The 13,828-nt window shown below is 38.0% G+C and overlaps 1 protein-coding gene across 1 annotated transcript in view; it reads right to left on the reverse strand.

Moving 5' to 3' along the window:
* LOC111058536 (integrator complex subunit 1) overlaps positions 1-13,828 on the reverse strand; it is a 137,513-nt gene that overhangs the window by 79,357 nt on the left and 44,328 nt on the right. The window contains exons 14-15 of the mRNA XM_039422840.1: positions 8,751-9,001; positions 459-660 (exon numbers count right to left, since the gene is read on the reverse strand). Of these exons, the coding sequence (XP_039278774.1) occupies positions 459-660; positions 8,751-9,001 (453 nt within the window). The remainder of the gene's footprint in view (positions 1-458; positions 661-8,750; positions 9,002-13,828) is intronic.

The following is a 13,828-nucleotide window of genomic DNA, read 5'->3' on the forward strand; positions in this document are numbered from 1 at the left end:
TATCAGAAGAATCATAATGCTCTATAACAATTACAAAATGATATGTCGTATACTCGTATTCTACTGAACAAGAAAACATTAGAATAACATATTTTTAACATTATAAATATTCAATTGAAATAGATCATTAAAATAAGACATCGTATTCTACTAATAAAAATCAATGGAATAAAGGAAGATTGTGTCATTATGCAAGTACTGATATCGTAGTATGGAATAAAAATTACACAATTTTTTTGTCTGAATAGTGTAGAATATGTCCCTGTACTTCAAATTCTATGAACGGGTGAAGAAAGCAATCAATTTAATTTATAAAATGAAGTAAAATATAGTGGGAGTAAAGTATGAAGCAAAATAATGTATAGTGGATCTATGAAAATAATCATTGAATAATATTAGAATAAATGTGTTCAACTTGATTGCCACGATAGTTTGATGAGTATTGGAATGGATGTTACCATGATAGCTTGAGCCCGACTATGAGGCGATGACAGCCTTCGGAGGAAGTAGTCGAGGATTTCGCAGACAATGAGCGGGTCTTGGTTGGGGTCACTGAGTATGGACTGCAGGTGAGTGAGCAGCTGCTGGTACTTCTCCTGCTGTTTGGCCACCGCATTCGAGCTCAACAGGAACTCGCACAAGCATTGCACTGGTAGGTGACTAAAACATAATATCAAGCCAAACATTATATTAATTTCAATCTCAATAGTGGATGTAGTTTAGAAGGATTTATTCACTGATTCTAGAATAGGATTGTGTGTGTGAATGTAGGAGACTCAGTTTCTTCTGTTAACTAATGTATTATGTTCTAAAATGTATAAGTGTTCAACAGAGGGATTCTAATGAGTGCATTTTTTATCATTAACACAGCTTTCACATGGACCTTTTTCATATGAATCCCAGTCGTCAGTTTATGTTTATGTTTTGAAGGGACGGATTCAAAGATCCAAAGGTTCGAAGAACCACACACGTCAACCAAAGCTTATTGTGTGTTCCCAAAAGTATGTTAGTTAAGCAAACCAACTCTCGTGTCCTTTACAAGGTCCAGGAGTTTCTTCCCTATACCAACATCCCATTCCTCACCTGGTTGCTTGCAGCCAAACAGAGCCCTTCTTCTAGCTCCAAGACTTTCGCAATCCAGTATGATATGCTTAGCAGTCTCTTCAGACTGATTACAACGCCTACACATCTAACTTTCATTTCTGAGTCCAATTGTGTGGAGATGCTTCCTGAAGTGGCTATGTCCAGCTATCAGGGCAATCACCTGCTTGACCTGACCTCTACCCAGACTCACCAGCCACCTGGTAAAGCGAGGGCTTGCGTCTGCCAGCAGCCTTTTGCCAAGTGCTTGACCAGGGTGACCCTGCCATTGCTGGTGGTGTAAGTCCCCGGACCATTTATTTATTGTGTGGAAGGCAGTTGTTTTACTTATACCACAGCCCGGCTCTGGGCCAAGGAATGGCATACTAGAACCCCGCTTAGCAAGCTCATCTGCACGCTCATTACCTCCTATGCCTACATGGCCAGCTACCCAACCAAGGTGCACAGAGTTGAGCGTTGAAAGCCTGCTGAGCGTTTTGTGGCACTCCCACACCAATTTGGACTTGATTTCGTTGGAGTCAAGAGCCTTGAGGGCTGCCTGACAGTCTGACAGGATTACTATATGCTTATTGCAGTAGCGCCTGGCAATGCCTATGTTGGCACAAGCCATGATGCCCCAAATCTCTGCCAGAAAGATGGTGCAGTGTTGTCCCAGACTTGCATAGACGTGTGTTCTAAGTGAATCACTGTACACCCCGTAGCCAGATTTCCCTTCAATGAGAGAACCGTCTGTGTACCAGACAAGGCTGCCTCTTTTGGGATAGGGCCCCAGTCGTCAGTTAAAGAAGGCATGTAAGCAGCTTCACCCAATGTGGACACCTATTTGTCGGCCATTCCTCAGTTCTAGTCGAGACGCCGATGAGTGAACATCGTTATCGGTTCGCTCTAGCCTAGGTCTCCAGCCTGGCGTGCCGGTCGTTGTAATACGTTATCATGTACTCATATAACGAGTGTTTATACTAAAAGTTGAATCGTGATCTACTTTTTATTACTATTAAGCGTGTATAGTGTGGTCAGTGACTATCAGAATATACAAACAACTTCTACGATGGGGTCTTGTTCCAAGTGTGCAAACAAAATCAAACATCAAAAAGATAGGCTTACGTGCTCAACCTGTAAATCAACTTTCCATATAAAATGTGTTAAAGTTGACTTCACGAAACTCGATAAGGATACGTGGAAATGCAACTCTTGTTTGGGTGAAGACTCGTCTGATTCCAGCCACAGTGATTCGCCGTTATCACAATCTAAAGACGCAATCCTTGCGTCCATAGCCAGTATGCGGACAAACATGGAAAAGCAGATAGGTGGAGTGGCCACTAATGTAACTGACATTAAGAATGAACTAGTAGGTGTCAATAGCGCTATCAACAAAATGCAGGACACTCTCGCACTGCTTGCATCTGATAATGAATCACATAAGTCGGAGTTTTTGAAAATTAGGGAAGAAAATGACAAGCTGAAAAAGACTGTTCATCTTCTTGATGACAAAATCAAAGATATGGAACAGTTTAGCAGAAAAGACAACATAGAAATTACAGGTGTTCCGTACAACCGAGGTGAAGATTTATATGGTTTGTTGGACAGAATCGCTGCCGTTATTGATGTCAACTACAACATAAACTTTATTTCAACCGTGCACCGCTTAGGCGTGACTAACGAACGTCCCAATCCACCTATAATTGTCAAGTTCATATCTAGAGACTACAAGTCTTCGTGGATAGGAGCTGCACGGGCCAATCGCAAGAAACTGACAGCTGCTTCGCTATCCATCAACTGGCCCCCAACCTCTGTGTACGTCAACGAGCATCTTTCCCCAACCAACAAATTCATCCTGGGAAACGCGAAACGTCTCGTCCGCGAGAAAAAACTTGCAGCTGCATGGACAAGGGATTGCAGAATATACGTCAAGAAGTCTGCAGAGTCCGGAGCACCAATCACGCTGATCAAAACTATTCAGCAGATGGAGAACTTCACGACAGATGCGTCGGTCAACGTCAGCGTCGACGCCTCGGGCTGAGGATGAGTAAAACAATTATAATTTCTATACAATTAAACTATGACTGGACTTTGGATTATGTTAAACTCTCACCTAGGATAAGAACTCTATTTGTTTTTTTTTCATCCTTCAAGTTATGAACTCAAATATCTAGGTTTTATTCTGATAGTCTAATTATTATATGTGTATGTATATATATATATATATATATATATATATTATATATATATATATTCTAATATCTATAATCATCTTAATATCTTCAACTCTATGACATTTTTTATAACAAAATAGAAGTGAATCACCCAGTTATTAGGCTACACTATAAGTACATTAATATAGAAAAGCTACTTTTGAATGAAGAGAGTTGTTTCTACTTAGTTGTTGCGACTACTAAATAGCGGCAATCTGAGAATCGTAGATTGGAGAAGATACGGAACCAGACGTGGTTTGTTTTTCCGAACTTGAATTTACTAAAATATACGATATTATGATCTTATAAGGGACCTTCAATTTTCCAATGTTCGCAATATTCACACAATTCTAGGTCATAGTAATTGCATTATTGTCGATATTCCTCTTTATACTATCATCAAGAAGTGTAGCGCCAACTATCTATGGCAGACAGATACAATATTTATATCAATCTCTCATGAATAGTTTCCCACGTTCCTACAGTAGAATTACTCAAAGTAATTCTGAGCCCAGTAGGCAATTTAGCTTCAATAATACAAATACAGCATATGCAGCTTATGCAGGTATATATATGTATATGTATATATGAATGTATATATATATATATATATATATATATATATTATATATATATATATATTCATATGTGGCCTGCAGTTGAACGCTCTCACACTGCTGTTATATAGTTGGTGACTTGATTATAAAACGCTTAGTTAGGATGTAAATATCATATCATTGTGTGAATGAATGAATAGCAATGTAAGCACTTACTGGTGCTACCCAGAGAGTAGCTCTCTCTTTCTATCCTCACTGGTGCTACCACAGCTCAATTAAGATTACTAAGCTTACTGTGTTTCACCAATATTGTAGGTTCAAATTCCACAAATGGATGAATTAATAACCATGAATAATATCGTAATGCCATTAGTTTCTGATAGGCTATACATATTTTTTTTTCTATGCCACACATATATAATACCAAACTTGTCTTAAACTTATGCATCGTAAATTTGTTTATCTTAACATAGGTCATAGCTGAAATTATGATTGTTTACGTTGTTATGAATAGGTAAACATTTTATTTTAATTATTTTATTCACAATCACAATCATAATTAAAATATGATTGGAAAAGACAACAGGCATAGCCCAAAACTGTCTTCTCCCAAATTTTTTACAAATAAAAGTCTCCAAAAAGGAGGTTAGATTCCACTTTTCACTTCAAAAAGTCCAATTACACTTCAAAACTAATGCCTAAACTAAAAATTTTAAATTTTGATATTTTAAAACTAATTAACATAGTCGAACTTAGTCTCTGTTGTGCAATGCATCTTGCATTGCACCTTGAAATTGCTTCAGAGTCAAGTTTGCAATCTGTGCTTGGGCTTTATTTTATCAGACCGCTGACCTATTCAAGCCTTCACTCTATTTTGTTCAACATAATTTTCTTTTCATCTATGGGTTATTGTCATCTAAAAGAAAAACATAAAAATAGTAGTAACGCTTTTCTTCCTCTCCTGCTTTAACATGTTAAATTAGTGAAACGAAATAGTTACATTTCTACTATAATAATTACTATAAATAACGGCTGTCACGTTGGGATGCCGATCATAAGGCACTAGAAGGTGGATGATAAGAGAATCGTTTGATGAACTTGATGTATCTCTAATAAGATGCACAGAGTGTGCTGATATATTTGACTTTCATGGTAAATTTAGTAATAGAGATTCTATGGGAAACGGCAGTGGCATGGGCTTCTCGGTCATTCATCAGAACATACGTAGTTATAGACGTAACTTTGACGAATTTTCAACAGTATTACAGGGATTAGGGCATAAGTTTAACTGCATAATATTAACTGAGGCATGGCTTAACGACGACAGCCATCCAATTAACATTTCAGGTTACCATTCTTTTAGATCATTCAATAATCTGAACCAGAGCGATGGGTTGGTGGTCTACATCGATGAAGGACTTCCAGTCACTTGCAATGAACTGGTACTGGGCGGTCTGGCCACCTGTCTCTCTCTCACCTTTACCTGGGCGGGGGCGGCATGCGAAATTCTAGCTGTCTACCGCAGCCCCAGCACTAATCTAACTACATTCATAAACGCGTTAAACGTATATTGCAATGAACAATCGCCAGGTGTCGTCCGAATTCTGGCAGGTGATTTCAATTGCGATACGTTGAATGTTGCCCCTGGCTCTGTTGAGGAGCATTATATCGATATTTTGAGTGACGCAGGATTTGTGCCCTGTATTGACAAGGTTACACGGCCGGCCAGCGGAACCTGTATTGACCACTTTTTTGTCAAGCTTCCGCGTTTCTTCAATGCATCTTCTGTTATTCTGCAGTCCTCGGTTACCGATCACTATGCTATTTGCTTGAATATATTATCGACAAAAACTCATAAGCCGCCTAATACAGATAGAGTCATTATTAAAACAGACTGGAAAAAGGTGAGGAACACACTTTCTAGTCACAATTGGAATAGAGTCATTGAACAAAACAACGTTGACAATGCAACAGATATTTTCATTGAATCGGTACAAAACATAATTGCCGAAAAATCACATGAAGTAAAAGTTTCATCTAGAAATACTCAACTCAAACCATGGATAACTGCTGGACTAGTAAATTCTATTCGACATCGTGATAAACTCAGAAAAAAACTCAATAGACAACCATTTAACTATCTCCTTAGAAATGAGTTTACTCAATATAGAAATATGCTACATTCAGCAATCAAGCGAGCCAAGTATAACTATTACAAAAACAAAGTTGAAGAAGCGACTGGTAACCCTAGAAAATTTTGGTCGGTTATAAACGAAATCTCAGGTCGTATAGATAATAGTAAATCATTCCCCGTTAGTGCATTCTCCCGCCCTGGTGAAGTCATCGACTCTCAAAAAACTAAAGAAATTGCCAACCAATTTAATCAATATTTTGCCAAAGTTGGGACAAACCTAGCAAATTCTATAATAACCCAGGATGCACCAGTAGTGAGAGATGATGAACATGCTGCGGACTCTGAATTTCAACTGCAACCGGTCTCAAGGCAGGAATTGGAGGAGGTAGTGAAGAGTTTGAAAGGGCGATCAGCTCCAGGTTGTGATGGAATCCCTACTAGAGTGATTAAAAACAATATTGACATATTAATACATCCTATCCTACATATAGTCAATTTAAGCATTCTGGTTGGACACTTTCCTTGCGCTCTCAAAACAGCCAGAGTAATACCTATTTATAAATCAGGCCCCAAAGGCATATTCTCCAATTACAGACCTATTTCTTTGTTGGCAACATTATCTAAAATAATCGAAAAGTGTATAAAAATACAACTGACTAAGTATTTAAACGAGTACAATCTCATCTCCAACTCACAGTATGGTTTTCAAAAGTCCAAAAATACATCTGATACTCTTTTCAATATGTCTAGGGCTATCTCAAGTAGTATTAAATCAAGAAGAAAAGTACTGATAACCTTTTTGGACTTGGCAAAAGCCTTTGATACAGTTGACAGGAGAATTTTAATAAAAAAACTTGAATCATTGGGGATAAAAATATCTCTCTCGGATGGTTTAAGAGTTACTTTCACAATCGACAGCAATCAGTTTGCATAAATGGTGAAAATAGTGATAAAGAGAATGTTGAGTATGGGGTAGTCCAGGGAAGCACCCTTGGGCCACTGCTATTCCTAATCTATATCAACAATCTGTCAAAATTAGTAGTTGAAGGTGAGTTGTATCTGTTTGCTGATGACACAGCACTAGTGTCTACTGGGAGCACTTGGGAGGAGGCCTACATGAGTGCTTCAATTGATTTGTCAAAAATAAAGAACTGGTTTGATCACAATAGCCTTACAGTAAATGTGGAAAAAACGAAGTTTATGCCAATAGTTACAAGAAATCAAGCTGATCCAGGCTCTCTAATACTAACGATGCATTCTTGTAATAATCCCAGGTCTGCTGGATGTAATTGTAGTATGATTGAGCGCGTTGATCATTACAAATACCTGGGCGTTGTCTTGGATTCCAAGATGAGTTGGGTACAACATGTCCAGTGTGCTAAGAATAGGCTCAGAAAGCTGCTTCACGCATTTTCAGAGCTTAGTAATGTTCTGAGTGTGGATCAGTGCAAAGTAGTTTACTTTGCCTATGTCCAATCTATAATACTATATGGAATTCTAGCTTGGGGAGGGGCTTCCTCCTCAGTCATTGAGCCTCTCGCAGTCACCCAAAGATCAATTATAAAAACAATTTTAAAGAGAGACTTTAGATACCCAACAAGACAATTGTTTATCGAATTTCCCGTACTGAATGTTAGACAACTTTTTATTAAATCCTTGTTGATCCACATAAAAAAATACAAAACTGAACTTCTGGGAGAAACAGTTAACCATAGCTACTCAACTCGCCACAGATCCAATTACAGCTTTGAGATACCTCAGCTGACTCACGGCTCTGAATTGACAAATCCTTCATACCTGGCCCATGTCTTGTACAGAAATGTGCCAGGGGTGATTAGGGAAGCAGAGGCATTTAGTTTGGTAGTGTTTAGGAAGAGGGTGGACAGGTGGCTGTACCAGATTGGTTGGGAAGCTTCAGAAGAACTACTCCAATCTCGTTATGCTTGGTGACCAACACGACTTCAAGGTTTCCAGACAATTGATTGGTATTTATTTTATCATTGATATAACCGATTTGACTGTTTTGCCTTTCTGGTTTATGCTTTTTTTTTCATTCTCTCTTCTGAGAATTTCTGGAATCCCTGCCACTGCGGTCTTCAAAAAATATTGTTATTTCTTCTTTATTTATTCTTTTATCAATCAAGGTATTAAGTATACTTATTCCTACATACATATTCCTACATACTCATTCTTAAATATACATCAGCACATATATTATCTATTTTATAATCAGAATATTAATAATACATCCATAATATAAGTGTATTCTCTATTATTTACTTCTATGAGCAGATTAAGCTTATTATGTATAAAGTGGAACTCCCCCCCTACACACAGATGGATAGTCTAGTAGGGGGATTCCAAAATATGTTGTATATTGTATTTCTTATTCGTGTATTATGTTTTTCAAATCAAATCAAATTTTATTCACAATTTCAAAAAAAAAACAATTTAGGGTCCTGCCAAACCTGTAGGTTTTTCGGCGGGTGCCCAATCACAAAAACATTTTATTTTATTCTAATAATAAAATAAATATTCTTAAACATACAAACATTATCAATTGTTGAGAGCGATAATATCACTCTAAATTCAAATATCTATTTTGGCTATTATTAGAATAGAATATAATTACTTTTTATTTGATGACGTGACAAAGTTTGACAGTAAATTCCACTTAGCCACTTGACCACGATTATATAACACGACTTATATAGCATAAAATGTACTTTTGTTGCCAAATAAATGAATGAAGATGAGGAGACTTACTTGAGGGATCCATCAGAGCTGTGCACGAGGTCGGCGAGCCAGGGCATGGACTGGGAGGCTCCCTGTCGCTGTATGATGTCGAGCAGGAAGTCGGGGTGTCGCGAGCGACAGAGCAGGTGGCCGAGTCGCAGCGACAGGTTGAGCGACTGCAGCTGCTCCAGCACTGCGGCGGGCGGCTGTCGCGCCGGACCCCCCACCTCCATGCTCATCAGCTGAGACAGCAGCAGGCTCGTCTGCTGCGTGATTGCCATCTGACACACACAAACACACATTTATCTGTTATTTATTTAAATTTTGCATTTTCAATTTTCAATTTATAGTATAATTTTGATTTTTTTACGAACTTACGAGTTTACGAACAGGCTATGTTGCCCATGTAAGCACTTAATTATCTTATCATTTTATTTCACTTTGAGACTGAAGCCCGAGTATAGCCCGACTCACCATTTTGTTCAAAAAACCGAGACCCTAGTATAGCTCAGAGCAGCATATCAAAATCCATACTAACCGCCCTACAGACTGAGCTCAACAATCAGTATTCAAATTTTGTAGAAACTCTAAATTACCTTTATAATGTCTGTTGTCCAATTAAAAAAGTTATAATAAGTGGAGGAAATATCAAGAATAAATGGATTAATGATGAGCTCTTGCAGTTGCGAGATAATGTACGAGCTGCCTCTAGACGCTTCACACAAAGTAGAGACCGTGCACACCAACAAGAGTATATTAGATTGAAGAAGTTTTATGCAAATGAAATTGGAAAGGCTAAGCGTAAATTTACAGCAGATTCTTTACGGAAGTCCAACAATTTGAATCTTTCTGTCTGGAGGGTGATAAATGAAGAGAGGGGTGTTTGAAACGGAGGAATGAGAACTGTTATATAGACGAAGTTGTAACAGAGGAGGGACGGTTTTGAGAGGAGGCTTTGAGGTTTCCAACTATTTTAATACATTTTTCAGGAGGCTGGCTTAAAGAATAATGTCTCTGTACAATTAAATGACAACATTTTCTCTGACTCCTATGATGACAGAACAATTATTGTGAATAATTCATAGCTGCTCCTTTTACAAGAGAGGAGATGGATAAGATATTAAATAGTCTAAAAGGTAAAAAGTCAACTGGTCTGGATGGGATATCCACTATGGTGTTGAAGTCTTGTAAAGAATATTTATTAGATCCACTACCCATTTGGTAAATGAATCTTTGAAGTACGGTGTATTCCTGATAAATTAAAAGAGTCAAAAGTAGTACCCATTCACAAAGGCGGTGAGGGAAACGTTGCAAATAATTTCAGACCTATTACTCTTGGGAATTCTATTGGTAAGGTTTTTGAGAAGTGTATGATGTTTCGCTTTGTTGAACATCTTGCTGAAAATCAAATTCTGGCCAAGGAGCAGCATGGGTTTCAGAAAGAAAGATCCACAAAGACGGCAATTGTATCCATTTTGAGGATATAATTGATATGATGGATAAGGGTGAGAAAGCTGTTGGATTTTTCTGGATCTAAGCAAAGCTTTCGATTGCGTTGATCATTCAATTTTGTTAAGGAAGCTGGAGTTGGGGGTGTGAGAGATGTTGAACTGGAATGGTTCAGGTCCTATCTCCTGTATAGGTCTCAGTGTGTGGAAATAACAAGGGAAGTGAAAGGGAAGATAATTCATTACTTATCGGATAGAGTATCAGTGAAGGCTGGTGTACCACAGGGCTCTATACTTGGTCCTTTGTTGTTTTTTGTATATGTAAATGATGTGCCAAAAGTTATATCCCAGGGTAGAGTTTTAATGTATGCCGATGACACATCATACATTTGCAGCTCTCAGGATGCAAGTGTGTTAGAAATAGAATCTTTCTTGAACATTAATGCCATAGCCCAGTACCTCTCTCAACTCAAATTAGGAATTAATGAATCAAAATCCCCTTTTTTACTATTTAAACATAGAAATAATTCCAGGCCAGATCAACTTATTAATGTACAGATAAATGAAAAAATGTTAACCAGCCTCATTTCGTGAAATCCTAGGGGTTGCTCTGGATCAGCATCTCTCTTGGGATTTCTATACTGATCAGCTCTGTGGGAGGATTGCATCTGGAGTCTTTGCACTCCGACAAATAAGAAGATTGAATGATACCAAACTCACAATGGCAGTCTACCACTCACTCATAATGTCACACATCCGCTATGCCATTATTGTGTGGGGTGGGTCGTGCCAGAATTTGGAGAGGGTGTTCAAGCTCCAAAAAAAAGCTGTTAGAGCGATCAAAGGTATTATGCCTTTAGAGTCCTGTAGGAACCACTTTAAAGAATTAGGCATACTAACCGTTCCTCTATTTATATCTATGAGGTGATTATGCATGTTAGAAGAAAGACAATGACTAGAAATGCTGATTCGCATGGATACAATACTAGAAATAGAGGAGACTATGCTTCACTGTATCACAGAACAGCTCTTTTTGAGAAGAAACCTACATATATGGGCCTTAAATTTATTAGAAAGCTTCCTACTCACTTGAAAAATTGTGAAGATGTCAATGTTTTTGAGAAGGATTTAAAAAGTTTTTGATGCTTGGAGTATTCTATACCACAGAAGAGTTTGTGTGTAGAGAGGGTTCCTTTGTGTGATTTTTTTCTCCTTTTTATGTAATACTGTATGTATTATAAATTTTTGACAATTCCTATACTCTGATTAGAGTCTCTGGGAAGCTTTAAAAACAAACAAACAAACAAACAAAGCTCGTTGCTAGGCTTCCTATAGTGAGGTCCACGTTATAATGACAGTATTTGATCAACTTTGGTTTTGTCTATTATTCTTGTCTATTATTCGACAAAGCCGGTGGTACTATCCTTTTCTAGGTTGACAATGATGCCAATTATGTTTTTTACAGTGTAGAAATATAATTAATTAATGCAGAGAATCGGCATCGCTATTCTTCTATCTTTATCCACTGTCATTATAACGTGGACCTCACTATAGATAGATTTTCCCATATTTTCTGATTTCAGTGATTAATTTACGTAGCATAACAATGATATCATGAATTTATATTCCAAGTTATGCATTCCAGATTATTCAAATATTGGCATTTTTGTTGTATTGTTATCGAGGGTGAGGGTGAGGGAATGTTGAGTTGCTAACCTTGGTGGATGCAGCAGCGAGATGCGTCTCGAACTGCAGAATGGTCTGCTTCTCGAGTGCAGCCAGCTGCAGGTCATCTGCGGCTGCGCCGGCCGGAAACACAAAGTGGTTGGTGATGCACATCTCCATCAGCGCGCGAAGAGTCGGGTACTTGTGCCACGCCACCGCACCTATCATATCAACACATTTGTCTCAATCATAACGACAAGGGTTGTAGGAACCATTTTTTATTATGTATTACAAAAAGGAGAGAAGAGAGGATGAGGATGTAGTGAAAGAATAAGAGAGAAGGAAGAAGAAGAAGAGGGGAGAGAAAAAGAGTAATAGATGAAGAGTGGGAAGAGATGAGAAGGCAGAAGAGAGGAGGGTGGGATTGTGGATTACCTATAGTTTGTGGATTGTGTGCGGCGAGTATGAGCAGGAGGACGCATCCCTTCCAGTAGAGGTTGGTGATGGCCAGGTCGGGTGGGGCATACCCGGCTGGCAGGTCTATGTTCTCCGGGTGGTGGTAGGCGCACAGCTGGAACACCAGCTCCATCAACTCCACTTTGTCCGCTGAAACAATCCAAAACAAAATCAACGATTATGATAAATGGATAACAATAAATCTTGCAATAGACAAGTTGAAAAAAAATCAAGTCAATTATTTTTGTCATTATGGTTTTATTTTGTTTATACCCACGCAATATGTTGTCATGGTTTTGATTTATCATTTTTATATTGTTGGGCTAGTTTCACATGGCAGAACCCCGTCTCCTGAAGATCATATTACAGGATATCATATTTCATATTTCGCAGCTCTCATTTGCTTTCACATAGGGATCTTACAATTAAGCCGACGTTTGCTTAAATGACGTATGACTCATCACTTTTTCTCAAGTCTAACTTCCTTAAAAATATAGATAGAAAATTTCTGATTCAATCCAATCGTGTCTTCCACATGGGGATCCCGAGCCAGGAACCGCCTTTTGTCACGACTTTTCCCCTCGAGGCAAGCAGAAACCTGTTTTGATCGAGATACTAGCGGACGAATCACCGCTTTCTCATGAGGATCCTACGTCTCTCCGGTCATCACTTTTTCTAAAAATCTATCTTTCTTGAAATGAAGATAGGAAGCTTCTGATTTCGGATTTGGATTCAGCGACCCCAAATTTTTAAAGCGCAAGTCCCATTTCGAAAAATACCCGAAAACTAGGGTGCTATAGCTGTTTTTAAAATAGCTTTCCATTATCATATGATTAATTATTAAACGTACTAAGATAATAATATTCCTGCCTCACGAAGGAACAGGCACACGTTTTATGAAGTATTTAAAAGTTTAAAATGGACACTTTAACATTTAAAAGTTCTAGTTTTCTAAAAAAATTAAACTTTGAAAGATGAATCCAAATATGAAATCAGAAACCATCTCCACTCATCACCCAATAAAATACGAGGAAAAGGAATCTTGTACAGTAAACGTCACTGAATTTCATTCAACAATCTAATTTATCAGGTTCAAATGGTTGAATATCACTTTGAATTCCCAGTGATTATTATTGACTATTTCTTTGCAACAATCATAAAAATCTATTATGAACATACAGTATAAACATTGTGCTGATCTGAATCGGTCTATGGTAAAAATAGGAATTGAAAGAATAAAAAATGTCATTCCATTCCAAGTGAAACGAAACTGTTGTCTGTGTTTGTATTAGAACTGCTGAGAGATAACTTAATGCATACTGAAAAATTCATGAATAGGCCATACCAGCCTGGCGACTTTGATGCTGACACCGGAATCTCGTTTTATTTTTATTAAAGAATGATACGGAATGAAAACCATGTATCATAGTACAAAGCAGTTCGATACTTTGTATCATGAGTAGTGATTAACATAATTATGGCATGTCGATTTTAGTTGCTGAGCAGCAGAATCCTCAGTCGTAGAACTATGGCCCAAGC

Source organism: Nilaparvata lugens, chromosome 3 (assembly GCF_014356525.2).
Source record: "Nilaparvata lugens isolate BPH chromosome 3, ASM1435652v1, whole genome shotgun sequence".
Taxonomy (NCBI): Eukaryota; Metazoa; Arthropoda; class Insecta; order Hemiptera; family Delphacidae; genus Nilaparvata; species Nilaparvata lugens.